Source organism: Dromaius novaehollandiae, chromosome 18 (genome assembly GCF_036370855.1).
Source record: "Dromaius novaehollandiae isolate bDroNov1 chromosome 18, bDroNov1.hap1, whole genome shotgun sequence".
NCBI lineage: Eukaryota > Metazoa > Chordata > Aves > Casuariiformes > Dromaiidae > Dromaius > Dromaius novaehollandiae.
This window is the reverse complement of record NC_088115.1, coordinates 9,350,149-9,370,388: the sequence shown is the minus strand read 5'-3', so window position 1 is coordinate 9,370,388 and position 20,240 is coordinate 9,350,149. Positions and strand designations below refer to the sequence as shown.

The 20,240-nt window shown below is 51.0% G+C and overlaps 2 protein-coding genes across 5 annotated transcripts; one reads left to right on the top strand and one right to left on the bottom strand.

Moving 5' to 3' along the window:
- Positions 1-770: 770 nt before the first annotated feature.
- On the bottom strand, positions 771-15,485 carry USH1G (USH1 protein network component sans). Of its 4 annotated transcripts, none has more exons than XM_064522622.1 (5): positions 15,352-15,485; positions 13,215-13,427; positions 10,915-13,023; positions 1,898-3,139; positions 771-1,172 (listed from the first exon to the last, which is right to left on the bottom strand). In XM_064522622.1, exons 3-5 carry the CDS (start codon positions 11,076-11,078, stop codon positions 1,169-1,171), a joined length of 1,410 nt encoding a protein of 469 aa, XP_064378692.1. In that variant the 5' UTR covers positions 11,079-13,023; positions 13,215-13,427; positions 15,352-15,485; the 3' UTR covers positions 771-1,168. The 4 variants fall into 4 exon arrangements, with proteins under 4 accessions (XP_064378692.1, XP_064378691.1, XP_064378690.1 ...); XM_064522621.1 differs by lacking the exon at positions 15,352-15,485 and adding an exon at positions 15,036-15,188; XM_064522620.1 differs by lacking the exon at positions 15,352-15,485 and having other exon boundaries at positions 13,215-14,410.
- On the top strand, positions 15,203-19,972 carry OTOP2 (otopetrin 2). The gene is made up of 6 exons (XM_064522619.1): positions 15,203-15,608; positions 16,107-16,243; positions 16,869-16,927; positions 17,606-17,739; positions 18,212-19,098; positions 19,802-19,972. The coding sequence occupies exons 1-6, from the start codon at positions 15,203-15,205 to the stop codon at positions 19,970-19,972; spliced, it is 1,794 nt and encodes a 597-aa protein (XP_064378689.1).
- Positions 19,973-20,240: the final 268 nt, after the last annotated feature.

Below are 20,240 nucleotides of genomic sequence, written 5' to 3'. Positions count from 1 at the left end.
CCGGTAGTTTGCATCACAGCCTGAACAGGCACATTGCCAGCACGGAGCTGTTGACTCTCTCCCATTGGGCTGTGTCACCGCCAGGGCGTAAGATCAGGTGAGGACACAGGTCCACAGCACGCTGCTCCACCCACGACCCATCCATGGACCATGCGTGTACTACGCTACGGCAGAGGGGCTGGGAGCTGAGGGCCTGGAAAATGAGTGAAACCGTCAGTGAGAGAGGTGATGGGTCTGTGTGAAACACCCGACGTCTACAGTTCAGAGCTGGGCTGCATTTTGAGCATCGATGTATTAGGGCTGCCTGGAACAGCCTCTTCGCTGCAGCCCAGCAGTTATCCTCCGGTGCCATGTTCTGTCGTGGGAAACTCTCAGAGGCAAACATCCAGGCCCTTTACACATAAATTGCTTACGCAGCTCAGTGCTCTGGAGAGGCAGGACAGAAATATTACCTCTGCAGGGCAGCCTATGTGATTGGGGCACTGAAAGGCATCTACCAACACATTCAAAACACCATCTCCGTTTCAGATCTTCTCATTCAGGAGAGCACAGACCTGATTCACAGATGTGCTGAGCACCTACTGGCAAAAGTCAGAGCTGGAATATCTCAAACCAAAACACTCAAAAACCAAGGTAATCAAAACTCACCCCAGATAACACAGTATCAAACAACATATTCAAAGCAATCAAGAACCAGGAGAGGGGCCAGGATGCCCCATTTCCCTGCACCTCCATCTCAAACCCCAAATCAACCACTTTGCTCGAGAAAGTCTGGGTGTAATTATTTATTTTGGGTCCCTTTGAAAATACCATCACATAACTCCTTCCACTCATGGCTTTGCATGGTTTCTCAGCCGTGTGCGACTACACAGTTTCCTAGCCATCTGTGCAGCACACTCATGTTCCTCCAAAGAGGAGGCAACGGTTGTCCCATCGGACAGGCAGGATGAAGCTGCCTAGTCCGAGCTCAGCAATCACCTCTCAGTACCAGGTACCACCTGGGAGCACTGCACAGCCAAGGAGCACAGCGAGGGAGCAGGAGGGCAGTTCAGAGGGACTGAAGGGGACGGCATCCAGCTGCCCCAGGAAGAGAGTCTCTGGCTTGTGTTTTCTGGCAACTTAGAACTGGTTTTGTTTCTTGTTCATGGAAAAAAAAATGCTGCTGCTGCTATCTGTAAAGGGAAAGAGAAAAATCTGTCAGCACTCTGGGGATCCAAGAATGAGCAGTACTGAAAACCAGTAAAACCAGCAAGAAACACACAGATGTTTAGAGGCTGGGAAGCCCAAACAACACAGTGGATTGGAGTGTCAGTGGACGTGACAGTGGGGAGACCCAAACTAATGCCTTCCATCCATCTCAATGGCAGGCGTGTGGTCCTTTTGGACCAAACCAGCCAAACCCTGGAAACGCCAAAACACAGCAAGAACATCTCCAACTCAAATATGCATTCTCCAAAGGTTTCAGTAAGAACTCAAGGATTCGAGGAAGGATTCTGAAAGCCACTGGGCACTGGCCTCAGTCTGCTCCCACCGCGGAATTGCGGATGATTTCCTAACACCTTCAACAGGTGAAGGGTCAAGACAAGCATGAGTGTGGTTGAAAATCCCAGCTACAAGGACTCAGAAGAATCAGACCACAGAGCAGTCTGCATTCATATAGGTTATGAAACAAAACTTCACGTCAAGCCCAGCCACATTAGGGCTGTTGAGTAATGAACTAATGCTATCGCCACCTTTCCAAACTCTCATCATTTCCACACAAGCAGGAATTTGCCTACACACAGAAGCACTGCAGTTACCTGGACTCTTCCAAGCGGGTTGAAAACAAACCCTTACATTACCCACATCTCCACCTGATGAAGAGTTTAATCGTTCAGTAGCCCCATCTCCTACTTACAGTTCTGTGTCTACAATGACATCTGGCCTCTCCAAAGTCTGCCGTCTCCGCTGGATGGCATCCACAATCTTTTTCCTGGGACCCAATGGGATATTGATGCTTTTCAGGTCATTATCTGAACATAGCATGAGGGCCTCCAAGTCGATCTTTTCCTTCTTCAAGATGGAGATGAACTCAAACATGTGCAGAGAAGCCAGGAAAGTCTCCAAGGGGCTGGTGTCTGGTTCATCATCATCATCTAAGCCCAGCTCCACCTCGTCCCAGGGTAGCTCCTCTGCGTTCCTCTCCTGCAGGCTGTTGGCACTGCCAATGCTATCGTTGAGACTTGGCGAGCGCTGCAGGCGACTCCGCAGTTTGACACCTACCCCATCGGCGTTGCTTTCTCCCAGTGTGCCAGTGTCCTCCCGGCCGATCCCAAAGAGCCCGCTGCTGACGTAGTTGCGCCGGAACACCATAGTGCCCAGCCCAGGGCGGTTAAACAAGGAGTCGTGGCCAGAGTCAGTGCTGACTTCCGAGTGGGCTGAGTCCATATGCAAACCTGGATCGCTTATGGCACGGGAGACGGTATCTTCATCTGTGAGGAACATGTCTCTGATATTACGCCGAGTCCACTCCTTGGGGCTGGCGTATGTGCCTTGTTTCACAAACATGACATCATTCCCTAGCTGCAGGCCAGACAGAGACCGCACACTTTTCCTCCCATCCTCATATATTTTGAATGTGCCATCCACCTGCTTCTTCTTCTCTAGCTTCTTCTGTATTTTCGTCTTTCCCTTGGCTGTACCATGGATGGTGGCTTGTGAGTATGGCAGGGAAGTTACCATAGACATGTGTTGGAACTTCTTGCTTAAAGTGCTACTCGAATAGCTAGAGAAGCTCATGGTGTCTGAATTATCTGACATCTCCTTTTTGTACCGTTTCTCCATCCTTTCGTGGTGCTTCTTCTGCAGCTTCACACAGTCCTTAATCCTCCGCTCTGCATCGCGGAAGGCCTTGTCCTTCAGTTTGCTCACCAGCTTGGGGTTGAGGCTGCTCTGCTTGGCAGCGATGGAGTCCAGGTAACGCACACACTCCATGTGTCCCTTCATGGCTGCCATGTCTAGCGGGGTGTGGTAGTCATTGTCCAGGCACCAGATGTTGGCCCCAAAAGAGATGAGGAAGGAAAGGCAGTTCAGGTGGCCATTGGCTGCTGCCAGGTGGAGAGGGGTGTTCCCCCAGATGTCACATTTGTCTGGATCTCCCCTAGACAATAAGGAGAAGAACCGGTTAGCTCACAGGCCTGGTTGACAGACTCTGCTGAGATATTTCCTAGAGAACAAGCTATTGCAGTTGTGCAGGGGCAAATCAATAGCACCAGCACCATGAATCATTTCCTCCTCGAAATATAAAACCACATGCCTCCAGCCCCCACAACTTCACTTTTAAGTCTTCTGGAGGGGTGTACCAATGACATGAAATCACATGCTCGACATGCAAGCCTCTGGCAATTCCCACAGCTGAATTTAACTCTCAAGAGACATGTTCCTGCATCCAACCAATCTTTGGAGAGAGACAGGCCAGATCCTGAATAGCCCAAAACTGAGATGTGGGGCAGATTCCAGCTCAGGTTTTTAACTTACAAAATTTGAAGTCTCAAACATCTCATTAAATGCTACGCAGATTCCAGCTTCAAATCTTGACTTCATTCTCATTCCATGGAGAGATATCTCAAAATATCCCTGCATACATCAGGTTCTCATGGAGGGTCCCACCATGATGGTAACACCACCAGGAAATGGCCATCCTAAGCATTGGTTCTCAAAACTGCCAGCTGCTGCGCTTCTCTAACTTCACATGAACTAAATCCTCCACCCTTCTTTCATGTGTAGGGAAGTTCAGGACACAAGAGGACATGATTTCAATAGAGAATAAGAGCAGAGTTGTTGGCATAGGCCTAGGGGTTGGGTTTTTGTGGGGGTTCTTTGCCGTACCATGCTTGGTTTCAATTGCATGCCTCGAAGTTGGTATTAGCACATCCTGAGAATCTAGTTTCAGAGAAAGTAGAGATTAGGTTTCTGCACTCCTCAAGGGCTGGACACTCGACTAACACAATTAGAAGCTCTTCTCACTTTGTGCCAGCCCCTACTCCAGCAAGCTGTTGATGGGGCACAACCGCTTGCCCACATCACCCATCTCTCATGATGTGGTGGGCCCGTGGAGCAGGATAGACATGAAACCCAGGACTTGAGGCAACTCTGCACTCCTGACATTCCTCTGTATTTATGATCTGCTGAAACGAGAGATCGTTCACACCCCTGCTGGCACCAGGCTTTCGCTTGAGCGTGCGTGCTAATGATATGCAGCCAGCAGCAGTATCTGTCAGCAAGGCGCTCTCCCTTCACACACATGGGTAAGGCAGAGCCTTTTATTAAGGCTGTGCAGCTCCACCACTCTCAAGAGCAACTGCCCACGGTGGAGCATGGCTCTGCCAGAGTTGCAACTCAGCACAGCTCCTGCCCTTTCGCTTGCCACCCTTTCTGATGAGCTCTAGAGGAGCCAAGCACTGTCCCTCCGCCATGAGGAGCCCAGATACAAACCCTGGCTACCAGGGAAGTGTCTGGAAGAGGGTTCAGCCAGCTCAGGCATCAGGATGCTCACTCTAGGCCTTCAAAAGAAAGAGAGTAAACACACTGGTAGAACCAGGGGTCTGAAAGGGGAACGCACCCTCGAGACATTCACCCTGGGCTATTTTATTCCTCATTGCTTTAGACTTGTGTTGACAAGGGCTGGGATCAGCAGAGCCCAGAAGCCTTTCCCAGATCCCACACGTCCTCCGTGCTACAGCCCATCTCACTTGAAAGAGGCTAAAAGGTGCTTCAGTGACAGAGAGCTGAGATTGCTAGAGCTAGGGACTTCTTCCCCCTGCCAGCTATGTTGCTTTACAACTCCATCACTAGTGTTCATACACGAGACCCAGTAACATCCCCTTCCAGCACATGAGCCCTCACAAACTTAGGGCACACTCCAAGCTCCCCACACCCTGCTCTGAACACTGGTGTTCAGGAGCCTCAGCAGAGCTACGCAGCCTCTGTAATAACTAGTTCCCAATTTTCAGGCTTTGCCAAAATGTCTTAGCTATCTAACATGGAAGGGAAATGACTCTACAAAAGGCAGAAGGAATAAAGCCAGTATCCAGAGGTTAAACTGGAGATTATTTGCATCTGGAGCATGAGTTCACTCTCGGGGCTCCTTAATAGCCACTACAAGGTGCATTCAGCTTTTCCCTTACTGGGAGCATCAGCAGTTGCTCTCCAACAGGCACCTATTTTCACAAAATTTGTAGAAACTTAGTAACTCTATGATCTTGAGCCTTCTGGCAAATTCAGCCAGAGCTGGTCGAAAGGTTCAAAAATGTGTAAGGGAACTAAGCCTTAAAAAAATCACAAAGCCCTGCAGGACTTAGGTATCCAGAGCCTTCAACATTTCTCACTGAAGGCAAGAAAGGCTTCAAAGATGCGGCCTGGAAGAGCGCTAGGGAGAAGAGGGGCAGGGAGACTGCAGGAACTAAGGAGCTGTGAAGCAGCTGAAGTAGAGGAGGGGAGCTGCCAGTACTGTGGCAACGCCGAGTTGCCGGAAGAGGTAACTCCCTATCCACCCCCCTACCCTCATAGTGACATGTCCAGGCTGGGAAATTCATGGGGAAGATAAATATTTGATGAATTGCAAGAGAGGAGTAAATTATTGATGGAGCTGGATTAAAGAGCCAGTAAAACTAGAACTGCTGGGGCTGGCGGTGGGACTCAGCGCGTGAACGGTCATTTGTTTATGTGTACTCTGAGTGGGCTCATGTGTGTTGGCTCAGACATGTACGGGCAGATGAGCCAGGGCACTGTGAGGGACCCGACACCTATATGGACTTCTTATTTGGACAGTGATTTAGCAATGGATGCGCCGGAAATAACCTTGCTTCCCAAACCAACCACTTGTTTTGCTGGATGCTTTATCCACACACTACATCTCAGAGCCTCTTCTCACATCCATCTGGTTTGGGTGGCAAAGAGCAATGCCAGAAGGGTCTTGGGAGATTCATATGTGAAGCTCTACTTTCCTCATGCTTTTTATTGCCTCAGAGAATAAGCGAGGAGAAAGAGCATCAAAACCAGCTTTCCCTGGATATTTCCACTGTCTAGAAACCAAGATATTAGAGCAAAATAAGATCTCTGGGTCCTTTTGACCCATAAATGGCTGACAGAGGCACTAAAAATGCATCAGAAGGAAAGAAGAATGGTGACTTGCAAAGCAGATGCATTTGATCTGGCGCTGATAATAAACATGAGGCCCTCCCCCTGGCACATCTCAGACCAAGCAAAACTTCACCTCGAGGGCACCGCACACCAGGAGATGCTGACTGCAGGGTCCACTAAGTGGGAACGTATTTTAATAACAAGTATGAAATGCAGCACTTCTCAACTTCAAAGCGTTTTCAAGTGCTGAGTCAACACCTGTAATAATTATTATTAAAAACACTGTTAATTGAGCCCCTTGGGTGGACATGTGCATCTCCTGAGTCATTGCATTCTCACTGTGACGCGCACACTCACTCCCTTCCTGCCAGTTTTTCCCCCCACTTCTCCCATGGGATCTCAATTAGCCTGAGAATCCAACGACACTTACACACGTCCTTCCCTGTTTGCATGTGTGAAGTTCCTCTGATAGCAATGGGCTGGCTCACCCCCTGGCAGGCATGCTCATGTGTGTGCGGGAAGGATCAGGCCCCCAAACTGTGAGCCGGCTGGTGCGGAGTAGCTCTGGCTCCTGTAAAACACTAAGTATGTTTTTGGCTATAGGAAGAGGAAAGATCAGTTATGGCCTTGAGAGAAACAACCAGTTTCAGCATAGCTGGTTGGGGCAATGACTCAAGCAAAGCATAGAGATGAGTAGAAAAAGATGAGTTTGGGACCCAGAGTTCCTTATATCCCAGATTTTGTCCAGGATAGGGTTGATGGTACGTCAAGGATTAAGCTCTTCTCCAGCAAGTCCAGATACTCAAAAATCTAGCACCAGATGCTGTAGGTCAGGCTCATCTCAGACCTTTCCCCCTCTTGTATTTCAGCAAGAAGCTAGGTTAGCAGTTATTGTGGGAGCTGATGTTACTAGTGATTATTACTGCTATTTGTACAGCAGTAGTGCCTAGGGGCATGTCTTCTGGCCTAGTACGTCACCACAGCCAGATCTCACGCTGCCTTGAAGAAGCCAGCTCAGTTACCGGAAGCAACCAAGCCGTGATAGCATTCCACCCAGCTCCTTCACCTTCCCGGCAGGTCATCACCCCAGGGAAGCTCCCCACTGACACGGCCACGCTGCTATTCCTGGCACCCAGGTGACCATCAGCCAGCAAGGAGGTCCATCACCTTCACATGTCCTACCTGCTGCCTTATTCCACCCCGCTCCGCAACCCTTCCCTCGAGCAGCCTGGCTGACGTCAGGAGCCGTCTCTTCTCCTCCAACCCACTGCTTCAGTGTGGGGTGCATGATCCACACTGCCTCGCATCCCTCTGCCATTAAAAGTCAAGGCACTTCTTAAAAGGAGGCATCCATGACCCCCGTTTCGTAGCATGGGAAACTGAGACGCACCTCGGCAAAGGAATGCCAGGGGACAAAGCTGACTGCAGCCCTGTCTAGCAGGAAGATGCATCCCAACCCCTCTCATGATCTACTCCAAGGCAGGAAAGTCCTGGCTGTTCCCAGCCAAAGCCCTCAGACTTGTGGCTAACGGGACCTGAGCCAATGCCTGTCACTCCTGCGGTTCTTCATAACGAACCACGCTGAAGAATTACTGCCTCTGAAAAGCTGCAATACCAAATGCCAATTAGCCTGTCTTTTCCCAGCCATCATGTTAATTGAGTTTGTTTCCCTCACTGGAGCCCAGCCAGGAGGAAGAAAAAGGCTTTTTGTGTTGCTAACAAGAAGGATGAGCCACCGCTGACCCCTCCATCCCATCCCCTCTCTCTGTCCCCATCCGAAGGTGGCACTGAGGCACAGACAAATCACTGGCTGTTACAAAGCCTCTCCTGCTCCGACCTGGACAAAGCAATAAGTCTGATTCATGACCTGATCTGCATGGGCTGAGACAATGAACTTTCTTCACACGTCCGCCAACAGCACTGTCTTACATCATACCTTATTTCTCCCTCTCCATTTCGGCCCCGCACCACAACTTTCCAAACATGTGGACATGTGAACTAGGCTCCTTCACTCACAACAGTTGGACAGAGCTTAGCTAATCCTGAATATCCATCAGCCAGGCTTGCAATGAGGCACGGAAATCAGCAGTAGTGATTTTCTTCTCCCTCGCCATCCACTCTTGGTGTCCCTCGCACAGCCCTGCTTTTCCAGGGCCTCTCCTGGCCGGCCTCCCTCACCATGCCAGGATGTTTCATAACAGCCTGGCCCCGGCGCCCGCTTTCCAGGGCGCAGAGACCACGGGAACGGTCTCCCAGCTCGTCTGGGCACCAGACCTTCACAGAGTGCTGGCAAATAGGAACTGGCGTTTTAAAAGCCCATCTGCCCCCGAGACCTCCCCATCACCGCTCACTGCCTACGCGCACCCGTCATGCACGCTCCTGCCTCGAGGAGCAGGCCCGTCTTTGCCTAAGAAGGAACGTTTTGACAGCTGAGACCACAGACAGCTGTATTGATGTTCTGGCACAGTGACGAGCTCCCCGCCTTGCTTCCCAATGGTTAGATCCCAGGTGTAATAGTAACACTTCCAAAAGCCCTTGAGCAGCACAGAGCAAGCTTAACTTCCGAGCAAGACTTGGGCGCCTTTGCACATGTCATCTGAGCCATCAACAGAAAATTGAAGGGTCTGCCTGGGGCGGGGGGGGGGGGGGGGGCCCTGGGTGGCCACCCCGCTCTGGCACCAACCGCCCCTACCCCCTGGCTTGGAGGCTTTTCTGTGTTTTGCACCCTTTGGCCGGCCAGCGCTGACCCAAAGCTGGCTCCCAGGAGCAGAGAGCCCTGCACTGACGTGACTGGAGGGGTGAGAAGGCTCCACTGATCCCTGCACGGTCCTGGGTGAGCATCTGACAAACAGAGACGAATGCTCGGATGCAAATTCATCCTGCAGCCCCCGGACAAATGATTTGCTCCACCATCCATCACTTAAAGGGCATCAGGCCTGTGCTGGGCTATTTTCCCTGTCAGCAGCAAATGTATATTAGGCTGTTAATTAAACAGCAGCCAAGATGCACCCGGACATGTCCGCTAGGACCTTTTTATAATGAATTTATAAAAGGGGCCCCTCTGCAGAAAAGCAGCCCTCGGGCTTTCGGGCGAGGCGGTGACGGCTGCGGGGCCGGCGCGGGGCGGCAGCGGTGCCGCTGGGATGTGCGTGGCGGGAGAGCGGGCTACCGGGGATGCTGCAGGGAGGAGCGGGCCGGCGGCACGCGACTAGCCAAGGCTGGGAGCACGAGGGCCACGCGAGGAGTGTGCCCGGGAGGATGTGCCCAAGGCATACAGCCAGTCCGACAGGCCCGTGCTTTGGATGAAAGCTGTGTTTCGCCCTCTCCGCACCGGACTCCGAAAACATGCCTTCCGGAGCACGCTCCTGTCGCGTCAGCCACTGAAGGACTTCTCAAAGCAACGCCACACACAGCCCTTCTGACCCCAAGATCTTAAAGCACCTTACAACAGGCAGGCAGCAACGTGCAACAGAGCTTTGCCTATAAATACAGCCGGCCAGAGCCAGGCGAGACGGCTGGAGGCTTTACACAAGCAGACCGGAGTACAACCGTCTCCCATGAGGAAACGCCGTGAGTGTGGGAACAGGCACAGTGGAGACACGGCTGATCGGGCACGAGAGCTGCCAACCCAGCCCTGGCTGGCTGCAGGCAGGGAAATCTCCGCTCAGGAGCTGATGGCCCAGCTGAGCCCCGACCCAAAGCGGAGCAGCAAAGCCCTTCCAGGGAGGTGGGATGTACATCCAGGCTCTCAACCCCTGCGCTATTCCTTGGTATTAGGAAAAATAATAATAATAATAATCTGTGCCATCACCGATCCCTCAGCACAAGGCTGAAGACACCCTTCAGATGAGGTGTTCGGAGAAGCGACCTGGGGCAGGAAGGAAGTGCTGACACGTGCTCTCTAGGGAGGTTAGCAAGAACAGTCGAGCCAAGGACAGCTGAAGAAGCAACTGGGAACAGAAGATCTCACCTTAGCACACACCTTCCCACCAGTTTCCTCACCACCACCAAAATTTAAAGCCTTCCACTCTAACAAGGTCTCTCAATCCCACTCTCTTCTCCCCACCACATCCATGCTTACGGCCCCAGAGATCTTCAGATTTGACACTTCTTTCAGCCCAGATGAGGGACCAAGAGAGACACATCAGCATCAACCAGCCCCCAGTGGGAGACTGGACTTGAACAAATCTGCTCGCGGGAGACAGGCTCCTGAATTTCCCGGGCTTCAGGTGCCTGACAGGTTGCCCTTGGGTCACATACTCAGATCTCACTTTAGGTAAAACAGACAAGCATCACCGACCGCCCGTTGGCACTGCCCCCATCTCTCCTCTCCATGAGCATTTCTTGCAACAGAAGGAGCACTTATTCTCTGTCCCCTTTTTTAAAGGGGCGACTTTAGGGTCAGGCAGTGACCTGACATGCTAGCCTTTCGGACCTACCCGTCTACAGGGCCTGACTCAGGACTGCAAAGCACTTGCAGAGGGTGCAGCGGGACCCAGCCCTACCTGCAAGCTGCGGGCAGGGTGTGGGGCAGACTCACGGGGTGGTGATAGGATCGGAGGAGGTGGAATAACCCTGAGTGATCAACAGATGCATCAGGAGCTTTGGATCGGACTCAAAGCAAGAGGAGAGAAAAAAACAGAGGGAAGGGCAGGAGAGGGGCCGGTAGGGACGGAAGCTGTCGGCTCCTGGGGCACCCGCACCCCCACTGACCTGTGACCAGGGAAGGGGAGAGTCGGGGTCCCAGCTACTCTATCCCACGGGGAACAGCCCCGAGCGGATGCCAGTGCTCACCCTCGGCTGACAATCAGGCGCAGGGCATCCAGGTTGCCGTGGTAAGCGGCCCAGAGGGTTGGGGTCATGCCATCCTCGTCCGGTGAGTTCAGGTCCTTCTTGGTGGCTTCCTTCAGGAGGTCCAGGTAGCCATCCCGGGCTGCTCGGTGGTACTGGTCGTTCATGGTGCGAAGCCGTCCCTGGGCGAGCGCATGGGGGAGCGGGCGCCCGGGGGGCTCAGAGGATGGGCATGGACGCGGGGAAGGGGGAGCTGCCGGGAGGGCCGAGCTCGCCTTGCCGCAGCGCCCGCAGCACCAGGACACCTGAGAAGTCCTGCCGGGGAGGCAGGAACTCCTTCAAGCCCAGCCGGCGAAGCTCTCTGATGCTTCCCCTGGGTCCTAAGCGTCCTCCAGCCCTGCCTGCTCCTCACAATGAACCTGTTCACACATCAGCTCCGCAGCGCATTAAAAGCTCCAATTAAGCAGCCTCGCTGCATCGGGCCAGCAGCGTCTCAGCCAAGCGCTATGGACACAGGGTCAGGCAGCAACAGCCCATCAGGGCCAAAACGTCCCCTAAACGGAGCATGCTGCCAGCAAGTCTCACGGGCCAAATCCTTCCCAATACACCCCCAGGCACCCTTCGCCGTAGCTACCCCATCACGAGTGATGATCAGCAGGGCCCCAGGGCAGAGCTACAACAACTGCAGGAGAAAACGCGGGCTGATGGAGCACTTGCAGCCCCACCAGAGCAGAGCAACAGCAGAGACATGGAGGGATGCTCCTCCTTTTGCAGAGACAACCGAGAGGAGTTTGGTGGCTGTCCCAAATTTCAGAGCAGCTCAGAGAGGGTTCATTGTCCAGTTTAAAAAATTGCAATGTGTAGACACCCCTAGGTCACTAAACAGCAGCAAACCCAGCAGCCTCCCCTGTCCCTACACTATCCTGTTGTGCCTGCTGGACTCTGCTCTCCAGAGAATCACAACAAACCATGCAACAGAAACCTGTGATAACCCAGGGTAACTCAAACAGGCTGGGAAACCCCCTTCCTCACCCCTTCTCCCCCTGCAGATTCTTGTCCATGCCTTAGGATCTCTACTGCGATGTATAAGAGTGTCTGGTGTCCAGTTTCTTTCACACCGGCACAAAATTCCTGGCAGTGATGCCTGCTGCCAGTCCCGCAGGGGCTGCCAGGAGGGCTGGACACTCCCGGGGCCGGCACTCATGAGATTCCCGGGCCCGGGGCACCCTCTGCCGTCGGGAGAGGCCAAGTCGGGACATGGACCAAAGCACACGACTGTCGCAGCACATTGCACTGAACGGTGAACCGCAGCACCTGGGACACGCTGTCACAGAGGAGGAATTTGCTGTTCCTCATCGCACAGTCTCAGCCATGCCCGCGGGAGCTGTGCGTTTCACCTCTGGTGCGCCTGGCCCTGGGGAAGGGATCTCCAGAGCTGCGCTCTGCCTTTTCCACCAAGGCCCTGCGGCAGCGTACAACCCGCTGTGCAGTTTGCGCTTGGAGAGGGGAAGGTCACACTGAGCAGATGGGTGTAAAAGGGAGGAAAGGAAGGGTGAGAAAAAAGGGAAAAGACTGCAAGAGGGCAGCAGAGAGAAGCTGAAAGGTACTGGACAGAAAGGAAGGAAAGAGGCAAAAACAGAGAGGGAAGAAAAAGAGAAAGAGAAACACAGCTTATGTTTCAAGCAAGCATATACCCCAAGACAGCAGAGGAGTGGCCCAAAAGCAGTCCCAGGTGCATCCTACAAGCTGCTGTGATTAGCCCCTGGGTGACCAACACCGACTGAGTCACCACCCCAGCTGCCTGGGGACACCGTAAGCACGGCAGGAGGGCCCGTGCCCCGCACAGGGACGCTCGCAGCAACAGACTCTACTCACTCGCTGAGCCTCCCTGGGCAAGCCCTGATGGGATGTACTAGACAGAGGTATTTGCCGCTGGGATCCTTCCAGATGAAAAGCAGTATAGTAATGCCTACAATTCATTACCAAGGTTATTTAATGATTCTTGTATTATTGCTAATTAAGCTCATTATTGTTACCATGCACACGTAGTGGCTCCCGGGGGGGATTGGGAGTGTTGCCCAAGGCAGTAAACGTTGTTTCCCCTGTTGCTGGCTGTAAGGACAAAGGAAGATAAATTAGTGCATTTTAGCCCAGGGACCTCTCAACCTCTGGCTTCTGCAGACTCTTCCTAAAAGGGTCTGCAAAAGACAACCATTACCAGCTCAGATTCATTGCTCAGGAGTCTGGGCTTCCCCTGGGAAAGGCTGAGACAGCTACAGACTGCGAAAAGAGAAACCACTCACCCAAAAGAATAACCCGCAAGGATTAGCAGAGTCCAGGTGGAGCAGTGCCAGTAGTGCTTGTGGCAGCCGGCTGGTGGCAGCACAGGAAAGACGCGCAAAGGTCTCCCAGGACTGCAGGGTAGATCCAGGCACTCCAGGCCCAGTCCCATGCTGGCTGGTTTGATGCTGGGTCAGCTGGGTCTCTGCTGGGCAGTATGGTCAGCTCCTGCAGTGCTGCAAGAAGGAGCACTGGGGTTAACAGGCAGGAACAGGATGGAGAAAACACACAGCAAACAGCCCTCCTTCTGCAACTTGCCACAGGGGAGGCAAACGGCAGGCAAATTCCCCAAACGCCGTGCTCATAAAAGAATAAAACATATCCTCATCCACTCTGAACTGCCCTGGGTCCCCTCGTGTCCCCACTGAAATATAACAGCTAAGATAACAGGTTTTGAGCAAAAGCTTTGCCCCAGCCTCCAACCTGGCAAACATTTGAATCCTGCATGCTTTGTGTTTTGCAACATGGCTTGCTTCCCCTTGAACACAGGGCAACCTGCTCCAGGTGACCCTGCTTGAGCAGGGGTTGGAGTAGATGATCTCCGGAGGTCCCTGCCAGCCTCAACCATTCTGAGATTCTGTCAGGGCTGGGGAAACATCATCTCACCCCAGAAGTCAGAGGTAGTGTGTCAGCAAAGGGGAGCATGGATTTCAGTCCCCAAATCCTGCTTCGTTCTAGTACTATACCTCCCTTCTATAAGACTGAGCCGCTCTTGGCACAAAATAGGGACAAAAACAAATTTCTTCCTTTTCCTCATAGATGTTCCTGTGTGGGGAAGGCTCAGAGCATATTTATGAAATGGTACAGGGTGAGGCTTAATATTTACCATACTCAGTTAACCAGAAAGCCAAGCCCCAAAACATTAGCAAAAGAAAAAAAAAAGAAAAAAAGAAAAAGAGTTAATCACTTAAACCATCTTCTCTCAAGGGAAGAGACCTTGTCCCTGCAGGATGGTGGATTTGTTGGGGTGGGTTTACTTTATGAAGACTATGACTGTGCAACAGAGTGGTCCAGGCCATGCTTCGCTCACCTTAGACGTGCTTAGACATAAGCTCACCTCATACCTGTCCTGGGTAAATAACTCTGATTTCCTCATCTCTCTCCTGCTTCCCTAAAATCAGCTATTGCACAAAATGGATCATGTGAGTTTCTCTGAGAAGCCCATGAAGCACCAGTGTCAGCTCCAGAGATGGTATAAATCACAGAGACATCCCAACAGGTATAAACTCTTCGGCTGACCAAGCTGCAGCAAAGGGAAACTTCTCAGACAGCCTGGCAAGAGCAGATATTTGGATTCCAGGCAGCAAAACAGGTGGGTGGAATGACTTATTTCAAGAAGTTACCTTGCTTTTTTTCAGGCTTTTCATAGTGCATCAATGAAGTATCAAGTTTGCCACAGACAATGGGCTTTAGAGGGAGCAGAGATAGCTCATGTCTTTGCAGGAGCTGGTATAAACCATGATGTGCTTTTCCAGACTCCCAGGGCTTTCTTATCTTTCAGTGGCCTGCTCCTTAGAGAGGAAGCATGATGTTTTCTCTAAATGTATTGTTTTGGACATTTGGAAATCAAGCCACATTGGCCATTTGCCCCAGGATATTTGATCGTGTGAGTGTTTTTCTGGTGCTTTTCCAGTATCTTACATTAATAAACACCTAAACGTTGTGTGACTAATTAGGCACGCATTGTTAAACTGACCTGGGATCTCCCCCAGACGATGGCATCATAAGCAAGAAAAACAGCCTTCAGGGGAATGGAGAGAGAAAGGTTGAAAATGAGCTCATACCTCTTACTGCACTTGCTGTCTCAGCCTTCCCTGTTCCTCTGACACATCCTCTCTTCCTCATCTTGTGTCCTGTCCGGCCCTGGGCTATTCAAAATGAAGCGACCCCTCTCATTCATGGGGTTTTCCTCCCAACAGTGCTAACCCTCAGCTACGGCATTAGCTGAACCATGATTGAAGAGCCCGTGCGGAAGGACAGCGAGATCAGATGCCCAAACTCCAGCATGGGCTGTGGACACAAGGATGACAAAGCCAGCCTGGCTTCGAGCCAGACAGCTTCCTTCAGCCACCAGCCTCATCAACCCCCTTCCCCTCCTACCTCCAAGGAAGTGTGGAAAAAGGGCGGCCGCATGTTCTCCATCCTGCTGGCCGTGCACCTAGCCCTGCTGGCCTGCACGCTGGTGAGCAGCGGTGCTTTTGAGAAGATCGCCGTGCATGACTATGATGTGTTCTTCCTGCTGACCATCATGATGCTGATAGTCATCGTATGGATAATCTTCTACCTCGTCAGCACCTCCCGGTGCCCAGATGCCATCCCCTGCAAAGACTCCCACGCAGGGCCTGTCTGGCTGAGAGGTAGGAGCCCTCGGAAGGGCTAGGGCTGGAGGTGAGATGCAAGATGAACAGTTCACATGCACATTAGTTATTACAAAATGGAAAACAGAGTCTAGATAGGGCCCATATAATGTCCTTCCTTCTCTAAGCATCATGCACTTACCTCAGAAGGTTTGTTCCTAGTCCCTCCACCCGCATCGCTGCAAGACCCTCTCTTACCCATAAGGACTCCTGGTGCTTTACAACACCACGTTCCTTCCCCACTTTGCCATTTTCTCTTGCAAAAACCATTAGCCCTGTTTGGAGCAGACAGTTGATCTAGACGACTTTCAAAAGTCCCTTCCAGCCTAAATTATAGTATGATTCTATTGGCAGAAAATTTGGGTGTTGGAAGAAAAAAAACTGGGGTAGAAACAAAACCTCTCTATGGCAATAGTTCCTCTTTTTCCTTTCACCCATCTGCATTAGTCCATATGTACATACCTCTGCCTAACCGCAGACATTTTGGTTCCTCAACAGGAGGCCTAATCCTATTTGCCATTTTCAGCCTTGTCATGGATGTGTTCAAAATAGGATATTACTCCAGCTTCTACAGCTGCCTATCTGCTATCAAAATCATCTACCCCATTGTACAAGCAATATTCGTGATCATCCAGGTGAGGTGGCTGTGCTCTGTCTTGGGGAGGGGTAGAGAGACAGGGGAAGCGGCTCTGGTCTCACAGACCGCTCAGCTCACCCTGCAGAGGCAGCTCACGCAGGTGGGAAAACATCTCCTCCAGCTGATCACAACTTCTAGCTGTAAGAACCTGCCTTAAGACATTGGTTCAAACTTGTTCCCACCCTGTGACATTTTAATTAATACCAGAATGGCCTGCCCCAAACTCTGATCCAGACAGCCAGGCTTCCTTTCCTGTGAAAAGAGATGGGGAAGAGAAGAGGCAGGGCAGGGCAGGAGGCCTTCTGCGTAGGCAGCTCCTACGCAGAGGGCAACCAGCTCTGTGCCAACTCCGAGGAGGTCAGGTAGGGACAGGTTAGATAGGAACAAGGGCCAGGCATGGGTGGGGCAATGGCAGCAGGACTGGGCAGAAGGAGCATAGGAAGAACAGAACACATCTAGCAGACCGAATGGCCAGGGTTATGGGCTAACAGGCTGGGCCCAGCTGGACCCTAGTGAAAGAGGCTCCAGCTTGCTCTCTGCTGAGCAAGGAGATCCCTACCTTAGAGTGGCAGGCTTTGCTTTCTTGCTTCGTTTGAAATAATTTCTTATCTTGTCCCTGCCAGACATACTTCCTGTGGGTCTCTGCCAAAGATTGCGTCCACGTACACCTGAACGTTACCAGGTGAGTACTGTGCTTTGAATCCCCTTGGCCTGGAAAGACTGGGCCACTGCCAACCTGCTGCACTCTTGCACACAGCAGAGATGCGACAGGGGGATGATGCCATCTCCCTTAATGCTGGCCAAAACTAAAGCTGCTGAGTCTCTCTCCAGCTAGTATTAGATCTCAGCTCAAGCACTTGAGGATCTAGCAAGGCTGGGATCCAACTCAAGAAGGCAAGCATTATTCAAGTTGATTTGTATTAAATAAAATGATTCATAGCTGACCTCCTTTCATGGGAAAGACAGTGATGCAGCAGGCAAACATCAGGCTAAATGAACAAGAAATAAGATCTCAGCCACTTTTGCAAGACTGGATCCATTGGAGACCAACCGGAACGTATTAATCTATTCCCTATTGAGAGGCTCTTTGAAAGCCAACAAGAGAGTTCAGGCCTAATTCTCATTATGTAATGTAATGTAATCCTCTCAGGGTGGAGAAAGAGTAGGAAGAGAGTGAGAGGGGCCAGAGAGAGCAGCAAAACAAGAGTCAGGATTTCTAGCCTTAACTACTACACAGTCCTCACACCACTTCAGGCAGCTCCCCCAGTCTCTCTGAACACGTGCACATCTATAACACGGATGGAAGCAACATGGCCCAGAGCCATTGCCTTGATTTTATGACTTTCCTGTTCTTCTGCAGGTGTGGCTTGATGCTGACATTGACCACAAACTTAGCAGTGTGGATGTCAGCAGTGACAGACGAGTCTGTTCACAAAGCACATTCAAAGTTGAAGAAAAATGTGACAGAAGAAATCTTTAAATGGCTCATGAAAGGTAATCTGTCCATTTGCAAAGCCATCTGATCCTGGGATGGAGCCCATGGGGTAGAAATTTTTTTGCAAGCCAGGTTTTATCCCTTTTCAGAGGACTTATCTAGAACAGATAAATCCTTTAACACAGTTGATATATTAAAAGCTAGATTTTAATGTTCACTTCCTAACCTGCATCACAGAGGAATCAGGAAGGGGGATGGGCCTGTAAAAATGGGACAAGAATGAAGAAAGGAAGGGAAAGAGAGAGCTTCACCTGCCATCTGTCTAACAGAGACAAGCCTTCTTTAGAAGGAACATGAGCACCAGAAAGCTGAGGTTGAAGTGTCTTGGCTCTCAAAGTACTCCTGTATCCTTCATACTCAGTCCTGTTTTTCATTGATCCTAATTATCTAGTTCTTCAGGGCTGCTAATAAATGCTGGCTCCTTGCTTTAATACCACTGCATCTATGTGTTTTTTTCCCCTGTTCCAGCAGGAATGAGAAGTGGCTCAACCGAAGAATGCAATTGCAATAGCCAAATCTGCCAGATCTTCAAGAACGGCTACTTTTGGCTATACCCCTTTAACATTGAGTACAGTCTCTTTGCCTCTGCCATGGTTTATGTCATGTGGAAGAATGTTGGACGCTTTATAGACCACCACTCCCACCACATTCACCGCCTGAAGTTCAGGCTCTTTCAAAGGACCTTCTTCGTAGGCATCGTGTTGGGCCTCATCACCTTGGTGAGTGGTTTGGGAGTCCTTATTGTTTATGAGGTGCAGGTAAATTCCAGCAATGACTCCAGCAAGAAGAACGAAGCACTCACCATGTACTACATCTTCAACATTGTTTGTCTGGGCCTCATGTCTCTTGTCTGCATTGGTGGCTCTGTCACCTACCGCTTTGATAAGAGAGACATGGATCGCCACAAGAACCCAACCAGGACCCTGGACGTGGCCCTGCTGATGGGTGCTGCCTTGGGGCAGTATGCTATTTCTTACTATTCCATTGTGGCCATCGTGGCCAGCACATCGAGGGACGCTATCAGTGCACTCAACCTCACCTATGCCCTCCTGATGATTGCCCAGCACACCTTCCAAAATATCTTCATCATTGAAGGCCTTCATCGGCAACCCCCCAAGGAAGACCGCAAACATGATCTGCACCAAAAGAATCCTTATGGACTCACCTTTGTCAATGTCAATGCGGTGTCCCTCCGCATACCCGACAGTGGCAGCGCCTTGGCACCCAGCACTGTCCCTGGCATTGAAGCCATCCATCCTTCTGAGCTCGTGCAGTCCCTCACAGGCTCCAAGAAGATGAACTGGAGGAGGAAGTTCTTAAGGGAGATCTCCATGTTCCTCCTGCTGAGCAATATCATAGTGAGTAGATGCGGAGAGAAAAGTTTCTCAGGGTGGGGGCAGAAGGAAGCAAACTCAAGGGAGAAATATCTGTGAAGGAAAGGATGTGGCCCATGCAGAAACAGTCTTTTTGCTGGCTCTGCTATACGGGGTGCAGACTTATTTATTCTCTATATGCAGACAGGTCCGATTTCCTTATCATTTACAAGCAAGAGCAACTGCCCTGGAGGTAAAGATATTTTAGGCTATGCTCACAGAAGCTGTCAGTTATCACTGGAATATCAGACAATAAAATTGGCAGGTAAAAAAGAAGAATCAGTTTCAGTATTTTTATTGGGTATTAGCAGAAATATATAAAGCTTATTAAAAGGAATAAAATATATGAATTCCTCCTCTTACACTCCCCCAAAAGGCTGTCAAGTGACAGACAAATACCTGGAGTGAAATCCATGTTCTCCTGAAAAACAGCAGCATGACTCCTCTCAAGTCCCACAGTCTAGAAGCGCAAACCAGGCTGCAGGTCTCCTCTGTTCTCAGTTGCTCTAAGGAGAAACTGGTCACTGACAGCTTCAGTTGGAGTTTCCATTTCCCGAGCAGCCAGGGGACCACCAGACAGAGGATGCAGTTCCCTGCCCTACCTGTCTCTCAGCAGCTATGATTACAGGTGCTCACTGCACCACACATCTTTCTCACTGCAATGTTATTTTCACTTATCCTCAAACAGCTCTGGATCATGCCAGCGTTTGGTGCCCGGCCTCAGTTCGACAACGATAAAGAACTGAACTTCTATGGTGATTCCATGTGGCCGGCCATCGTGGACATTTGCCTGCCCTTTGGGATCTTCTACCGAATGCATGCAGTGGCCAGCTTGCTGGAGGTCTACATCATGTCCTAAAGAACTCTACTGCAAGGAAGATTAAGTCCTCCTCAGCCAATCCACCTCCTCCCTACCCCAGGGCTGGGAGACTGCCCAGATGTCCCCAGGGGTCTACAGCACTGCCTGAATCACCCCCTTGCAGCGTTGGGGCATTTCTCCACTGCCAGTGAAGATCCTCCAAACATAGTTCAGATTTTATTTTTGCTACTTGTGTGTGGATGTGCATGTGTGTGTTTCGAGTTCTTAAAGCTTAAAAGAAAAAAGGGAAAAAGAGGAAGGTTTCCAG